The 18,155-nt window shown below is 42.8% G+C and overlaps 1 protein-coding gene across 3 annotated transcripts in view; it reads left to right on the top strand.

Moving 5' to 3' along the window:
• Window positions 1-18,155, top strand: part of adcy3a (adenylate cyclase 3a) — a 60,980-nt gene that overhangs the window by 26,238 nt on the left and 16,587 nt on the right. For all 3 annotated transcript variants that reach the window (XM_085472806.1, XM_085472804.1, XM_085472805.1), the window contains exons 4-12: window positions 1,373-1,503; window positions 2,612-2,723; window positions 7,426-7,553; window positions 7,981-8,139; window positions 9,362-9,527; window positions 9,693-9,812; window positions 11,545-11,687; window positions 15,428-15,589; window positions 15,781-15,868. In XM_085472806.1, the coding sequence (XP_085328932.1) occupies window positions 1,373-1,503; window positions 2,612-2,723; window positions 7,426-7,553; window positions 7,981-8,139; window positions 9,362-9,527; window positions 9,693-9,812; window positions 11,545-11,687; window positions 15,428-15,589; window positions 15,781-15,868 (1,209 nt within the window). The remainder of the gene's footprint in view (window positions 1-1,372; window positions 1,504-2,611; window positions 2,724-7,425; window positions 7,554-7,980; window positions 8,140-9,361; window positions 9,528-9,692; window positions 9,813-11,544; window positions 11,688-15,427; window positions 15,590-15,780; window positions 15,869-18,155) is intronic.

Genomic DNA, 18,155 nt, shown 5'->3' with positions numbered 1-18,155 from the left:
TTGGTGCCTGTCGTGGTGGTAACCCCCGAATCAAATGGTGGATACCAGAGGTGAAGGGAGCCACCAGGCTGAGGAAGGAGTCCTATTGGGCTTAGTTAGCCTGTGGGACTTCAGAGGCAGCTGACAGATACTGATAGGCCTGAAGCAAAAACTTGGGTTTGGGAGGAGTTCATAGAGGCCATGGAAAAATTCTTTAGAACTGCCTCGAAGATATTCTGATACGTCTTACATGGAGGAAGCAGAGTCTGGGGACGAGGGTGATGACTCGCCTGTCTCCAGGGGCGAGGTCACTGAGGCAGTTAAACAACTCCTGGGGGGGATGAGATCTGCTCTGAGTTTCTGAAGGCTCTGGATGTTGTAGGGCTGTCTTGATTGACACGCCTCTACAATGATGCGTGGAGATCAGGGGTGGTACCACTGTATTGGCAGACTATGGTGGTGGTTCCCATCTTTATGAAGCGGGGCCGGAAGGTCTGTTCCAACTACAGGGGGATCACACTCCTCAGCCTCCCTGGGAAAGTCCAGGGTGCTGGAGAGGAGAGTCCTTTAGTCGAACCTCGGATACAGGAGGAACAATGAGTTTTTTGTCCTGGTCACTGGACCAGCTCTTTATCCTCTCCAGGATACTTGAGGGTTCATGGGAGTTTGCCCAACCAGTCTACATGTGTTTTGTGGACTTGGAGAAGGCATTCAACTGTGTCCTTTGGAGTGTCCTGTAGGAGGTGCTGTGGGGTGTCTGGCCCATTCAGTCCTTATTCGACCATTGCAAGAGCTTGGTCCGCATAGCCGGCAATAAGTCAGACTTGTTCCTGATGGGTGATGGTCTCCGCCAGGGCTGCCTTTTGTCAACAATTCTGTTCATGATTTTTATTGACAGAATTTATAGACGTAGCCAAGTGGCGGAAGGCTTTCACTTGGATGGTCTCGGAATTTCATCTCTGCTTTTCGCGTTATGATGTGGTTCTGTTGGCTTCATCGGGTGGTGGCCTCCAGCTTGCCTTGGAACGGTTTGCAGCCGAGTGTGAAGCGATGGGAATGAAAATTAGCACCTTCAAATCTGAGGCCATGGTCCTCAGCCAGAAAAGGGTGCAGTGCTCATTCCGGGTCAGGGATAAGTTCCTGCCCCAAGTGGAGGAGTTCAAGTATTTCGCGGCCTTGCTCACAAGTAACAGGAGAAAGGGAGCGGGAGATGGTGCTAATTGGTGCACCATCTCTCTAATGCTAATGCTCCAATGTGCATGGCAAAGTGTCCTTGTATTCAAGCCAAATAGAAAAGCAATAGGATAACCAGTGTCTTCTCTGTGAGGGACCTGATTATTACCAGTGTTGTTTTCTAATATGCTCTGTCTGCTTTTGCTTTTGTCCTCCACAGGAGCGTCTGCTCCTCTCCATTCTTCCAAAGCACATAGCTGATGAAATGCTTCAGGACATGAAGAAGGGGCCTAGTCAGAAAGAAATGCAACAGTTCAACACCATGTACATGTACAGGCATGAAAATGTCAGGTAATTTGGTACCTCTATAAACTTAAACCATCAAGGGTTCTGCATGTCTGTGAAGTATGAGTCTTGTGATTTTTGTCAAGGTTTGGGGATTTGGGTTTTATTTCCTTTGGTAATTCTAAATCCTTGTTAATATTTGGCTCAGGATTGCTGTATTCACTCAGTTGCCCACCACAACTGTATACTCTACAACAGGGGTCCCCAATCCCAGTCCTCGAGGGCCGGTGTCCCTGCAGGTTTTAGATGTGTCCTTGATCCAACACAGCTGATTTAAATGAATAAATTACCTTCTCAACATGTTCTCCAGAGGCCTGGTAATGAACTCATCGTGTGATTCAGGTGTGTTGACCCAGGGTGAGATCTAAAACCTGCAGGGACACCGGCCCTCGAGGACTGGGACTGGGGACCCCTGCTCTACAATTTCCACCAGTGTTTTTGGACTTTGTGTTACTTTTGATTTGCATTTGAGCTATCAGAGTGTTTTACAAACTGTCTTTTGTCCTGCTCTGGTTTTTGGCATTGTTCCCAGCTTCACTGTTTGTGACCACTGCATGTTTGAAGTTAAAGGTTTGGATTTTGTATATTTATTTTTCGTGTGAGTTGCATTTGGGTGCTTTCTCTCAGTTACAATTCTAAATTGGCTTTAAATGTAGCTTGTACTCTAAAGTGCTTTGAATAGTAAGACTAGAGTGAAGCTATAAAATATATTGATCAACATTAATGATGCCTTCACAGATGTGCACAGTACTCTTATCATGTGAACAATGCTGTTCAAAAATGAGTGTACATATTTCTTAAAAGAAAAGTTTTGCCTTTTCATGTTTGACATATTGTCTGTAAAAGAACAAACAAACAAACAAAACAGTATAAATATAAATCATTGCATTCTTTATTTACAAATTGCTTTTTGGAACATGGCTTATATATATTTTAATATTAATGGATAAGAATATTGTGAAAAAGAGGCCACTAACTTAAAAATGAAAGCCGATGGTCCTATTAGATTTGCTTATACTAAGCTTCTTCTTGAATTTTTGAAAATGTGCATGAAGAATTTTTTAATGTAGCTGTTAAAGAATGATGTCAGTAATGTGTATTTTTTCTCTTTCAGTATTTTGTTTGCAGACATTGTGGGCTTCACCCAGCTGTCGTCTTCTTGCAGTGCTCAGGAGCTTGTCAAGCTGCTTAATGAGCTCTTTGCCCGCTTTGACAAACTAGCTGCTGTGAGTATCACAGTGTAAACTAACTAAAGTGATGTCACGGTTATTTGTTGTTATTTACATTTTTCCGATTTAGACTGAAATCTTTTATGGGATTCATCAAGATTAGAAGAAATACTCATTTAGAATCCACCTCTAACCTTTATGTGATTTATGGGAGGTCATTTGAAATGATTGTCACATATCAATTTGTTGTAATGATGCTTCTTGGCAATAAATATTATACCATTGGAAAAAGCCTGTTCCTTTCCCCTCAAATGGTGCCACCTTTGCTAATGAAAAACCGCTGGTTCTGCTGTTGTTTTGATCTCTGGTACTCAGGTGCTGACAATCAGATACAACAATGGTCTGCTACAATGGTAAGGCATGCCACATTTGACTGATCTGGATAGGGCTTGTGCCAAGGGGCATCTTCAAGCTGGTGTTCTGTAAAACCAAGTTGCACCAATGTGCCTTAAATGCCCTTCACTGTCGGGCCTGTTTGCAGGTGTGTCGGCATCATGTAAACTGGAACCTGAACATGAGGAGGAATATTATGCTCTGTAATGAGTCCAGATGCAGTCTACTGATATGTTAATCTATTAACTTGTAGGGTAACAGCTTTAGTTAGAGGCGGTGTGATGGTGTGGGCCTCAGTTGGGCGGTGGGGGTGTGTGGCGGAGGTGTGGTTCTGTTGCTCAGCTGCAGGGGAGGGGTGGAGCAGTGTGTTCAGGGTGTGTTGTCAGGGGAGGAGTTATACATCTGACCTCATCATCCAATCATGGTTCCCCTGTAAAAGATGTTGCCAGGATCTGAGGTGGGAGGTGTGCTGTTTGTGGTACAGAAGCAGGGCAGCTGGAAAGGTGCACAGTGGAAACCCAGCCAATAAAGACGTGGAAAACTGCAATGCTGCTGTCGGGTCCATCATTGTCACAGCCGTGCCAAAACCCGAGTCGTGGCATGGCGGAACAATGACTGGCCCAACCAGTTAAGGCGTGGGCCCAGATGTTGGTGAGCTGCCAGCTTTGCAGTGGGAGCAGACAGCTGTGCAGGACCAGTCTGTGCACCAGACGAAAGTGTCGGAGAGTCTGGTCGCTCAAGGTGGTTCCTTGCTGACACTGCCGTCGCCCCCACCCTCTACCGAATGGGTGAAGGAGACAACCCCCACGCCTTCCTGGAGGTCTTTCGCGCCATGGCGGTGGCGTGCCTATGGCCAGAGGAGTGACCGCCTGTTCATGTACATCAGCAGGAAACTGTTGGAGTGGGAGGCCAGGTACAACACAGTAGAGAAGGAGTGTCTGGCCATCTGGTGGCCACCTGCCCTTTTACCCTATGTGCGTGTCATGCACCGCTACAGGAGGAGGTGCCAGGCTTTTTCGGCTGTGTATGGTTCTTTCACATGATACTGAGGCCCCTGTTTGTTAAAAGAATAAACTGTTTCATTTTCAATATGGATTGAAGTTTTTCATGGGCACAGTCCACGTATGTGGCGGCTCAATCCATAAATGGATTTTCTTTCCAAATGTGGAAAGACAACAGGCTTGTCAGTGGTAGAAATATGTATTGCCAAGAACAAAACACACATAAAGTTGTTTTACAACACAAATGTTCTGACTTTTTGTGGTAAGTTGATATATATCCATGTTTAGCAATGGTTGCTGTGGTTTCATGTCACTTTCTCAGTGGCTCAGTGTTGCTGTCAGTTTATTATTATGCATATGTATTTATGTTTAGATCACACGGGCCAACATGCTAAGAGCATGAATAATCTCTGCCTCTCTTCCACAGCATGTCTTATGTCCTGTCTCCCTCCTCTCAGCCTTGCTGCACATGGCTGCCCCTCCTTGAGAAACTTTGATTGTTGCCGTTCTGTCTGTATAGTTATAGGGTCTTTATCTTACAATATAAAGCACCGTGAGGGGACTGTTGTTGTAATTTGCCGCTTAATAAATAAAATTGATTTGAATTGAATTGTAAGCAACAATAAAATTGCAGACAACACATTTGAAGCTAACGGTAGCTGATTCAGTAAAGGAGAAACTCACAGCAAGGAGTTTATTTCTACCTACGATTGCGCCTGCAACACAGGACCTAATCCCTGAAACCTCGTTCAGGGTAGGGATAACTGCACTATTCAGAGGTGGGACCAAGTCATTGTTTTGCAAGTCTCAAGTCTTTATCCTCAAGTCTCAAGTCAAGTCTCAAGTAATGTCAGGCAAGTCAGAGTCGAGTCTCAAGTCACTGGTGTAAAAGTCCAAGTCAAGTCACAAGTCTGAAATTTTGAATTTCAAGTCCTTTCAAGTCTTTAAAAAAAAAAACGAAAAAATAATGTTGCAGTTATGCTAAATGTAAATATTAGACCATGTAATTTTAAAATCTGTGTTTTTCTCAACACATGACAAAATAGTGAACTTAGAAAATATACACAAATTGTGAAATTGCACCTCTTTAAAATGCAGCTCAATTAAACCTAGCTCCAAGAATAATTTTCACCGACAGTTCTGAGATAAGCTGCATGTTATTCTTGGATGCGGTTGTAGGACCGGCTTTGAAATCGCATGACAAAAATATCATACATATTAAAAAAACTGTATCACCAACGTAGCCTGGACAACATTTGCTAGTTAGATGAAGTCAGCTATCTCATCTTAGCATATTTATATGCATATTTATAATTATACGGTTCTTGGAGTGAGTGCATACACTCATGAAGTTTAGTAACTTCCGGTCACTGCAACAAGCCCAGGTACAGTTTACCGACGGATGGGTGCAGGACCTTGAAATGCACCGTGTAGAACGAAAGACCATCGTACGTATCATAAGTTTACCAGTCTCACAAATCGTCGTCATAAACACACATTCCTTAACCGTTTATTAATAGGACCTTTGAGCTCAACGGTAATTAATTAGTAGTGGAAATAATTTCTGGTAGCATCACAGAAATGTAGCAGTGACAATAATATTGTATGCTGTAATCGTACTGGACAATTAGTGATACAAAACAACTGTTTTATCCTGTGAATAAAAGTATATGTTTTTGTCAATGTACCATAATAACAGAAGCGAAACGCAATATTGTGTCAGGACAATTCACTATTTATGCACAATAAATAAAGGAGCATAGCGCGACAATTTCTGTTCAGCGCCAGACTTGCTTGTAACCTATATCACCAATTATGTTATGAAAATGACGCATTAACTACAACAGCAGACTGACCTTTGTGTAAATGCTTGGAGCAGACTAACCTGTGAGCTGGAGTGTTCTGGGACGTTATATTTGCTCTTTGAATGGCTGCAATCCAGGCCATCCGTCGCCTCTTTGTTACTTCGGAAACATGGCTGAACAATTTCTCTTCAACGACGTAATCCGATAACAACCGATCTCTTTACCCGTCGGCTTCCCGTGGCTGTCATGCGACCGGCTATTGCAGTTAATAATACAACAGCTTCTTGACATTTTTGTGTTTCTTTTTATCGCTGTGTGACTGATTTCAATTGAAAGCCTGCGTGCGCTAGTACCGCTTGCCACGAGTTCCCAGAATCCTTTGCGGTTCTACCCGTGAATGACGTCACATTTTCAATCTCTATATAATATGCGTGTTAAATTTTATATTTGGGGTGAAATATCAAGTCTTTTAAAGTAAACCGGTTCAAGTCCAATTCAAGTCCCAGGTCATTGGTGTAAAAGTCCAAGTCAAGTCACAAGTCTTAGAACATTTTTTCAAGTCAAGTCTAAAGTCATAAAATTAATGACTCGAGTCTGACTCGAGTCCAAGTCATGTGACTCGAGTCCACACCTCTGGCACTATTAGACAAAGCTGCTTTTGGCTGTTGCCTTGTTCACACGGGATTGCCACAGTGGGTAGCTGCACATGTTTGATGATTTGGCAGATATCTTCTGCTGGGTGCCCTTGCTGACTCCTCCCAGAATCGAACAGGATTTTGTTTGTTAGGCTAATTCCACTGTGACACTGTGAAAACCATATTTAGAAAATAAACTTTGTTTAGTGAGATCTTTTGGCGTTTAACAGGATGTGGGTGCCCTATCTCCAGGCAAGATTTACTGTTCTGTATGCTGTTCATGACTTACAACCTAAACCAAACTCGTGCCAGAGTCCTGTATGTTATCTACAGGTTCTGCATGCTCATGTGCAAATATTTCTCTGTAGAGATCCTGTCTTAATTGGTATGAGGCTGCACCCCAGTTTGTCATCATCTAGGAAGTGCTACTGCATGGCTCCGTACTGGCTGTGAACATGTACCCAGGTTGTGTATGAGCCCAAATGTCAAAGCTTGCATAAGGTTTCACCAGTCTGGAACTAATTTTATGGGTATCTGCGTGACAGTAGAGCTCTATCCTTCTAGGTTGCCTAGCTTAATATGTTAGCATTAATAATATGCCAATAATGTTCGCAGTCCCCTAAACACCATATAGTGTACTATCATAGATCAAAGTGCTTTTTTGCATTATTTCTTATTAAAATTAGTAACAGGAGTAGCTTAATGCCCAAGATTAAGCTTAGCCTATGAGGAAATGAAGTAAAAAGACAGCTTGTGTGCTCGCCTCCATCCAGTCTGTGCTAACTGCCATCCATTGCATGTATGTGTTTCTAGCAGTTTAACCCATTGCTGTTGTTAGACCTGCTAAGAAGACAGCTGGACAGCGAGCTCGTGATTTATGTCCGATCTTGATCCACTGTCTGACTAAAACAGACCTGCCTTTCAGAAATACCACCAGCTAAGGATCAAGATCCTGGGAGACTGCTACTACTGTATCTGTGGGCTGCCGGACTACAGGGACGACCACGCCGCCTGCTCTATCATGATGGGCCTGGCCATGGTGGAGGCCATTTCGTGAGTATGAATGAGCACGCGTGAGGAGGGGCGGCCTGGGATAACTGCCTGATTCTAAGCTTTTCCAAAGATCAGACAGTTTCATCTACGTTATTATGGGATGTAGTGGGTTAGTCATTCTGTCCACAGTGTGGGATTGATCACACTGATGGACTCTTATTGACTTTTTGTGGATTGTAGCTGTGATGTAACAATGAGAGGTCATTAAACACAAATTGATTGTGATCCATCATGTTGGTCAGGCTCCAGAACATTGCTGTGCACGGATGGATGGCGTTTAGTGGCACGCCAGAGACGCTGTTTCCTGTATTGCTGGAATGTTTTTCTTCTTTTGTGGTAATCAGGCTTTGAGACAGCTTGATTATTACTCCAAAAAATGCTACCTGTGCTTTGTTTTTAACGCTGCTGCTTTCTGAACTGACCACAGGTATGTCCGAGAGAAAACCCAGACAGATGTGGACATGCGTGTTGGAGTGCACAGTGGTACGGTCCTGGGAGGAGTGCTGGGCCAGAAACGTTGGCAGTATGATGTTTGGTCCACAGATGTCACAGTGGCCAATAAAATGGAGGCTGGAGGGATCCCAGGGTGAGAACATCAGCTTCACACTACAGCGTAGTTGCATTGATCAATACTGATTGGACTGTGTTTCTCACATGGTGCCATTTTCCTTATTTCTCCTTCGATGTGAGTGTTTTCATGTGTCGGCTCATGTAAATAACATGCACAAAGTAGATGTGCTGCGTTTTAGTTTTTAGGTCACTGGAGATGTGAATAAAGTTCTTACTCTGAACCAAACATTTATATCATGTTTTTGTCTGTATCAGCTACTTGGTGTGTTTCAGAGAAGAGTCGCTGGACTATTCCCAGCCAGAAACAAATGATGCTGACGCTGCATGAATTGGCTAAGAGATCTGAAACTGAACCTGAAACTAAAGACACTCACTGTTACCTAATTAAACCACTTTTGCCTTTAAAACTGACAGAACGATTCAACACGGTGCTGCTAACCTTCCTCAGAGACTTTGGTCCTTAGCTTACATGTTGTGTTGACGCGACCTGCTGCCTCGCTGTAAGCTTTCTGGTCATGTTTTCACCCAGAGCACTGATGCTCACTGGATATTTCCTCTGTTCTGGCCTCCCTCTGTAAACACTCGGGAGAAGTGATTCCAGTAGATCAGTCAGTCTGACACCAACAACTTTAAAGTCACTTAAATCGTCTTTTTTCTGATTCTTGCTTTGAACTTCATCACGTCGTCTCCACCATGTCTACATGTCTAAATTGAGTTGCTACCATGTGATCGATTAATGGTCTGATTCTTCTGGCTCGCTGCACCTTAATTGGATATTTCTCTGTTTTTTGTATCACCAGCTTCACAGCAGCTTGGTGCTCTCTTGTGGTTATTTTGGTTGAAACTGAATGTCAGTGATATGTTTTTTCATACTGTTTTTTTTTAACATTTATAATTGGAAGTTATATTATTATATTCATACGTTTAAAAAAGCTGTCATGATTTCCTCCCAATAACCGGATAAGAAGACGAATCTGTTGCTGTGAACCTCACCATCAAATGTTTTACTTTAAACTGCTTTAATTCTTTGTGGGTTTTGTGTTATTATCACAAGTTTAGGCTTTAAATGTTGTGCATATATTTACATTCAGTGTGTATTGATATTTTAGATTGGGGAAATAAATGCATAACCCAAAATACTCATACACAAAGCGTCACTTTGCACAGCACTTAATGTGGAAGTACAGTTGGTAGAACAATGGCCCGTGTAATCTGCGCCACCTTGTATGTGTGTACAGCCGTGTGCACATCTCACAAAGCACCATGGAGTGTCTTCATGGTGAGTTTGATGTGGAGCCGGGGAATGGCGGTGACCGCTGTGACTACCTGAGGGAGAGAGGCATAGACACCTACCTGGTGGTTGTTCCAAAAGCACCTGTGGGAAAGAATGGCATTAACAGCGTCGTAAGTAAAACGCTCCATACTGCTCTGCAAGTATTTCTATAGTCAGCGTTTACATGTTGTGAATGTGTTGCTGTATGTCGAACATCCACAATGCATGATACAAACAAAAGTCCTTCAGTTCTTCATAATAAACTCAGCACTTGCTGTTTGCTTGTTTCACATTAGAAACTGTCCGTAACCTCGTCCAATGGAAATTCCCCTCTGCTGATCAACACCACAGACTGTAATGGCAGTGTTCACACAGCCTGCACCACACCAGAGGAACCAGAGGAGCTGGACACAAGGGTAACCAAAGAGATGGTGTTTTCTCTAGGGCTGGGTTTTGATTATCGATTCATTGATTAAAATCGATTCTGGCTTGGATAACATGATATTGATTCATTAAAATCCTGAATCAATTTTTAATATGAATTTATTTTGCCCGAAACACCAGAATCTCAGGTTAAACCTCACAAAATTTCAACAACCACCAAACAGCTGAAACAGTAAATAAGAGCAGGAACACGGATTCTGCACAAAGACGTAAACACAAAGCGCGAAGCCGCCGACGCATCAGGATTAGTGAGATGTGACTTTCTCACCCGACGACACGGACGCGGACACGCCGCCGGGGCTGAAAGCCGACAGCTCGCTGATTTTGAAGCGTCGGCGGGCGCTTTGTGTTTACGTCCTTTTGGCGCTGATTCAGAAGCTGCAGGTTTGATCTCTCTCCAAACAACATTGACTGAACCAGCAGACAAAGAAGATCCAAACTAGCTTCACATAAACATCGTCACGAATTTCCTCCGACTTTTGTTGTTTTGCTTCCACCAGGATAAACACTTCATGTAGAGCTCTCTCTCTCTCTCGCTCTCTCTACATCGATAATCAAAACCCACCCTTACTGACTACCCACCAGTCTACGCTGTCGCCCGCTGTTTGTTTTTGTTTTTTTACTTACTTCCGACACGAGAGCCTCATTTCTGCTGTTCATTACTGAACAAACGTAAACAAATTATGCAAAATTGCAAAACGCTCAGCTGTGTCTCCAATCAAACCGCTGTAACTTTGCTCTGCTTCACTTTGTTTTTGATCTACTGCACAATATTTTTAAGGTCATCTGCTATAAAAACCCAGACCAGGAAAACCGCCTTCATGTTTTTCTGTTTTATGCTCAGTTACTTTGACACAAAGGCCTCTGCTGAGACGCTCACACCCCTGATAGTCTGGTGTCAGCTTCCTTTTTATCGATCTAAAAATATAGATATGTACTGATAAGTGATCAGAATTATAATATTATAATGAATAATAAATATTGTAAATAAATTATAATATTTATATTTATAATATTTCTCAGGCAAAATTTCTCCGATTCAAATCGAATCGATTCTAGAAATCAGTGACGATACCCAGCCCTGGTTTTCACACATTAACAGGTGCCTGAAAGTCCTTCATCACACAGTGCTGCTTTTTTTCCTGTCCTTGTCTGTTCTGATTGTGCCACACTTTGGCATTCTCATTCCCATTTTGCATTAGCGTGGCTGTAGCTCATCGGAAGATGACCTGAAGGTCGTCACTTACCCGAGCAAAGACCACAACATCACCATATCACCAGCTGGCACGGGAAGGTGCACCGTTGTTCTAAACACACACAAAAATTACTACACTCCTCAGTGACAACAGTACCTATAGACCAAACAGCCACTTCATAATCACATGGGACAACATAGAAGAGCCACCTCCACGGGACAAGACTCTGTCTGCATCTAAAGGTCAAAGGTCACCCTTTTGACGATGTCAGTGCTCACATTTTGGACAGAGAAGACAGATGGTTTAAAAGAGAAGTGAAAGAACACCGGCACTCGGGGCCTGGAGTTGCCCACCCCTGCTCTAGATCCTCCAGAATTAACCTCATTTTTTCCAGCATGCTTTGCTTATCTATTTAGTTAGTCTATACTTGTGAACTGGATAAAGAGCAGACTCCCATTTTATGAGGAGGCAAGAAATCCTAAACTGTACTCTAACCTTTGGATTGCAGGTGGTGAACCCATCGTTTCCTAATCCCCGAAGGAGGCTGAGGCTGCGGGACCTGGCTGAACGGGTGATTGATGCTCAGGAGAATGAACAGGAGCTCAACAAACTCCTTAATGAAGCTCTGCTGGAGAGAGAAACGGTTCAAGCGTAAGTGAATAGCCTCACATCACTGTGACGGTGCCGATCAGCGATACTGGTTTCTTGTTTCTTGGGGTGGCTGTAGCTCAGGAGGTAGAGCTGGTCACCTACTGATCGGAAGTAGGTGACCTGTGGGTCGATCCCTGGCTCGTCCAGTCTACATGTCAAGTATCCTTGGGCAAGATACTAACCCCAAGTTGCTCTCCAATGCAATGTGTGTGAATGTAGTTAGAAAGCAATCCGGTCGTTCAGTCTGACGTCACTAGCCGTGTCTGGGCCTAAACTCCGCTGCAGGTCCATATATCAAACATCACTGTGGCATTACTGAGAGTTGAAAAACTGTCTAAAGTCTTTCATCTTTAATAAAATGATCAGCGTTCTGCTCTACCAGGTGTAACAATTGAGTTTAACATCCAGGCATCCATGAAAACGGAATTTATGACATTTAACGGAGTTAGAAGTTAGCAGGGAGTTAGCTCGCTAGCTTCTATCTAAATACAATATAGCATGTCCTGACTGCGGGGTTTTGGAAACAAATTAAAACGTACAGCTCTGTTATCACTTCCAGCATAAATGAAGACAGAAAACTAAACAGCAGTGACGTTTGTAGGGTTACTGAAGTTTGGCTAGCTGGTATATAATGATGTGCTACGTGACCGCTAGCGACACAGCTATGTTAGCATAATATAAACAAGCTAACTTTTTTCCACTCGATAAAAGTTAACGTGAGTGTTCTCGGTGGTCAGGAACAAATGTAATCGCATGGCAGGATGCTGTAAAAGGACCAAACTTCAGCCAGGAGAACAATACGAGGTTAGTCATTCATATACTGCTGCATGGGCTGGGCTGTAGTTACATCCTAAGGTTTTAAAAACTGAGCTTAAATAAATGATTAGCGGTAATAAAGGGAGGTCAACAGTGATCACTGACTGTTTTAGGAGCTTTTTGAGATCAAATAGAAGAAAATACATAACATTAAACATGTTAACAACACAAAAGCCATATTAAACGCAGACTACTTTAGACCCGGAAGTAGGATTCATCACGTCATCACTTAACAACCGGATGAGTTGCCTTTTTTGCCATGATGCCAGGTCTCTCTTGAAAATTAGATTTTTAATCTCAATGAGATTTTTTACCTGGATAAATAAAGGACTAATAATAAGTACAGAGAAAGTGCTTGTGAGAATGGGTGTGAATGTGGCATGTTGAGTACTTCGGCAGAGTAGAGAAGCGCTATAGAAGAATCAGTCCATTTACCATTTGTTATGCTGCTGGTGCTTCAGTGAGTTATCACTGAGTGAGGGGTTGACAGGTTGACTGTTGGTACTTTTAAATGTCTCCACACCGACAATACCATTTAGAGCTTTTTGCTGTTTTCATAAATATTACACATGACATCTTTGTCACTTATCTTCCACTCTTTGTGGAAGATAAAAGGTTATGGTTAGGCTGTGGTGGTCAGTCACCAACACAGTGAATCCTGGGTTCAGTCTACTTCAGGCCATAGTTTTTTGGTGGCATTTTTTTCCTTCCTCATTACTTTTTTCTCATTAGTTTTGCATTTCGCAAGGTCAGTGTCAGTATTGGTGGCATGAGGCGATACCTGCACCCTATAGAGGTTGCACAGGTAGTCCAACTCACCCAGATGACACATCAATACATCCCATTGCCAGAACGTTTGTGGAATCTCCAGCCACGTAGGACATTCCAAGATAACGGCAGTTACTCTTGGACAGGGCGGCAGAAAATGATTAACCCATCAGCAGGACCGATGTCTGAGATACCTGAAGTCCTGACATTCCCTTCTGGGCTGTCACTGCAACGGATCACGGTTGATCGGTAATCCGAACCGATCCCACTCCACGGTTCGGCAGCACGTGATCTGAAGATTCAGAAAAGAAGAAAAAAAAGTATGTGTATGGTGGCGTGCTGGGTCTGTCAAGCGATACTTATGGCCAGCGCTAGCGGTCCAAGTGGAGGAGCAGAGGCATTTAAGCAGCCCTTTGCTGCCCAACCCGACCGGGCTAAAGCTATTACAGAAGCTACTGGGGTGTTTAGCTGCAGACGGGAGGCCGTATTCTGTTGTGCAAAACAAGGTTTAAACTATGATGAACGTGCTTGAGCCACGCTATGATATCTCGTTGCGCGTCCACTTCAGTGACAAGATCGTTCCAAGCATGTATGAGCAGGAGATTTTTACATTTATGGCTGAACTGATCCAGGCATCTTCTGTTGCCCAACTACAAATGACAGCTCAAAGCCCTGTACTGCCCTATATTGCACCTTAATTTGTTTTTATATAACTGTGTGGAGTGAATCTTGAGTTGAATGTTTTTAATAGGCAAAAAATACTTAAATAAGTAAATGTTAAAATTTTGTCCTTTTTTCTGTTTGTGCTGATCCGAAAATCGATTTGATCCGTGACTTAAAACCGTGATCCGATTCAAACCGTGAGACCTTTGATCCGTTGCACCACTAGTCGCTGCCTGGCACTGTGGAGCCAGAGTGACATCTGCCATAGGCTATCCCAACTGTCTTAGAGCGAGAGGCAGGGTACACCCTGGAGGGGTTGCCAGTCTATCGCAGGGCTAACACACAGAGACAAGCAACCATTCATACTCACACCTATGGGCAAATTAGAGCTACCAATAAAACCCAAGCCCAATAACTGCATGTCTGTGGGAGAACCCACGCAAACATGACGAGAACATGCAAACTCCACACAGAAAGACAGCAACCTGATGGTGGACTTGAACTCAGGACCTTCTTGCTGTGAGGCAACAGTGCTAACCACTGTGCCACTTAAGTTATTCTGATTCTGATTAATTACTAAAGCTTAGCTTTGACATCTAGCAATAGCCACAAATATGAAACAACAAGCTAGTTTTATAACACACAGGTAGCAGTATTGCAACAACGCTCTAAAAGTAAATAAAAGTGTACTATAGTGTAATAGATATTCGTGAAAACCAGGAAAACCCATCATCCTGGACTACAGTAACGGCTGCATCAGTACAAAGTTAAGTAAGCTGTTATGATCTTGACAGGAAAGAAAACAAGCATGCCTGGTGTGGGGTCATTGGCTATTATAAGGGGGTTGAGGAACACCATGTCCTTGAAGTTGTTGTCTGGTTTGGACAGATGTTGTAGTGGAGCTTCCATGATTGGTCACATCAGAGAGTGTTTCCCACTGTGAGATACCAAGTGAGCTTTGAAAGGGAACCATCAGTTGAGTTTCAGTTAAATTCCATTATGTGTTTTTGAAGTGGTAGTTTAATTTTTTGAGCAGTATATTTAATAATCTTTAACCTTCCAATCTTGTATCCACATGTGGGAAAAGTGGAGCCAGTGATCAAACCAAATCTCTGATTGAAGTTCAAGTAGGCAGCAGAGATTTCCTTTTCTTGCTCGTGGTATAATATGTTATAGTGTTTGTTTGCAAATTGGCAAACTCCAACTCTTACTCTAAACAAACGCACCTGTCTTAAAATACCATAAATAAGACGTAATCAGTCCATGTTGTCATTGGTGTTGTTTGGTTACTGGCGTGACCCTGGTTCTCTGAAAATCAAGCGCGGTATCTCACTAAGGCAACCACATTCTGGCGTGACCAATCATGGAAGCTCCACCTCCACCGCGCCTGCCCAGGTCAGACCATTCACTTCAATCGCTTCACTTCCATAAAATGTTAATAATGTTACAACCAGTGTGCTGCATTCACTGTCACTAAGCTTGTTGTTCCTCAGTCTGAAGGGGAAACACACCAACAAGCTGTCCCTCAGGTTTGTGGATCCAGAGCTGGAAACACGTTTCTCTGTGGAGAAGGAGAAACAGAGCGGGGCTGCCTTCTGCTGCTCCTGTGTGGTTCTGCTCTTTACTGCAGTGATGGAGGCGCTCATAGACCCCTGGTGAGTTCACAGGTCTGTTTTACTCATTCACATTTTGGGCAGGATGGTTTATATCACCTACTCTCCTAAGAACAAAAGAAAATGAAAGCAAAAGTAAGCCTACACACTTTGGCAGTGTAAACTGGAAGTCATAACTGTAATAATAATAACTCACTAATTACTCTCCACTACGTTCACGTGTTCTGGAACAGGCTGATTGCAAACTACATCACCTTTGCAGTGGGGGAGGTCTTACTGCTCATCCTGACCATTTGTTCTCTGGCTGCCATCTTCCCCAGAGTGAGTTATAACACATTCTTAGACTTCATTTACAATGTGATTAGGAGGATTTTCTTTTCTTTTACAACCTTGTTCAGATACAGAATCGATTAAACACACGCTGAATTTGTTTCGTTAAATTGTTTACAAGCAAGTGGTGGGATCGTTTGGATATATGTAACCTCTCAGCGACTTATGGGTAGGGATGGGTACCGGTGTCCGGTGCCATGATGGCACCGGTTCTGACATAAACGGTAGTAACCAGACCGAAAAGCAGCGCACATTTCGGTGCTTTTTTTTCCTGAGCTGTGATACACTTCTAGCCAATCATTTTACGTTTCCGAGGATAGTAGGCGGGGCCAGGTACGTGCGTTCTTTTAGAGCAGAGCTACAGATTAAAAATGCCCAAGGCGAAGCGGTCAAAAGTCTGGCTGTACTTCACAGCAAAAGATGCAAACTCAGCAGCAACAAGTGCTTTAAGCTGATACTGTGATACTGTCAAAGGAGGTAACACCAAGAATCTGATGAAACACCTGGCGACGCATAGCGTTTTTTTTAAAAGCCCAGAAATGCGCCGTATTTGATAGCTTGCTGCAAGACCTCACACCGAGCGCATCTACTGTGCGTGGGTTGCCTGTTATCTGACCCGGAGTTAGCAACATCCCCCAAAAACCCCGAAGAGGAGAGTCCTGGCCCCTAGCCCTGCCAGTGTAGCAGAAATGATGAGGATGATGATGCAGCAGCAGCCGTTCTTCTCTGCGTGAGTAGCTTAATGTTGTTTGTGTGTAATTTACGTTGAGTAGGCTAACCACGTTATTACATTAATGCAGGTAAGGTGAACTAGCAAACATCATCATAGCTACATGCAGCTGTCTTCTTGTTTGATGGCAGATGCTCCCTTCACCCTGGCCAAAAAGGCTAAAATGACCAAAGAAAAAGTGGAAAATAGTTAAACATGAGAGGTTTAGGACAAAGTTTGTGTTTTTTCCATTGATTAAGCACTGCTTCCAGCCAAGAGTGATACCATATATGCCCCATAGCTGCAGAAAAGGCTAACATTGTTATCTTTTTACAAAAAACAGCTGAACATGAGAGGTTTTTGGACCAATTTTGTGTTCTCCATTCTTTAAGCACCGGTTTGAGCACCGTTTAAGCACCGGCACCGTTTCAAAAGTACCGGTTTGGCACCGGTATCGGATAAAACCTAAACGATACCCATCCCTACTTATGGGTCATTGCCTTCTTCTCTCACTGTGCTCACAGTCAATCCTCTGGAAAGCACCAGTGGCATTTTCTCTCACACAGAGTTGTCCACATATTGTCACAGTATTGGGGCTATGCTAATGTTGGAAATCATGTTAACAAAGTGTTACTACTGATTTTTAATTGCTAACACGGTATGGAAAATGTATCAGTTATTTGTCTTCATAAAGTTGTAACTAATGTGTTGTTTAGTTTCCCTTTAGCTCGCTCTGGTTACGTTTAGGTCCTAAAAGTACTTTGTTAGGTTTAGGAAAAGATTATCACTTGAGTTAAAATCCAAGTTTCCCATTGTCCAAAGATATTGGATGATAAGCTAATTGGTGACTCTAATTGGCCATTGATGTGAGACAGAAACAAGTTTCCACTAAATGTGGTCCCAAATGTGCAAATCATGCATCGGCTCTTCAAATGTTTTAAACTCCGACCTACAATTCTAAAAGTTTGTTTTGGAGGTTTTGGGCTTTTCCCATATAGACAGTGTCTCATCTGCTGCAGTCTTTACTGTACCCTCCCCTCACACAGCCCAGTTTTTCACACACAAAAACACCTACTAGACAAATAAGTTGAGGAGAAACAACGTTCTCTGCAAATGTGGTGACATTACACAGATTTAAAACATTTTCCTCCCGTATCGTTCATTTCACGAGTCAGTATAACTGCTACTCTCAAACACCTCTATGATTGTATCACTTACATGCGTCTCCTGTAGAGTCACAAATAGAGAAATGGGTAGAGAGAGATTATACTGAGAGTTCAGAGGAGCTGAAACAATAGATATGAAATGACTAAAATAAGGACCAACCTTGAAAATTATTCCTTTTTTTTGCTTTTTAAATTTAGATGATAGTGGGTGCAGTGATGTTACGTTATATACAAAGATTATGTTTGTTTATTGATATCAAAAAGCTAATTAACAACCAGTTAATATGCAGCTAACAACAGAAAAAGGAAAAATGTTTACAAAACTGTCTTAATTCAATTTTGACATGTAATTCAGGTAAGTAAGTTTAATACTTAAGACCAGGGTTAAAGTTTAAGTCTGAGC

The sequence above is a fragment of the Copadichromis virginalis genome, linkage group LG11, assembly GCF_057382275.1.
Source record: "Copadichromis virginalis isolate Kocher_CV1m ecotype Utaka linkage group LG11, C_Virginalis_male_GT1.1, whole genome shotgun sequence".
Taxonomy (NCBI): Eukaryota; Metazoa; Chordata; class Actinopteri; order Cichliformes; family Cichlidae; genus Copadichromis; species Copadichromis virginalis.
This window is presented reverse-complemented; position numbering and strand designations above follow the sequence as displayed.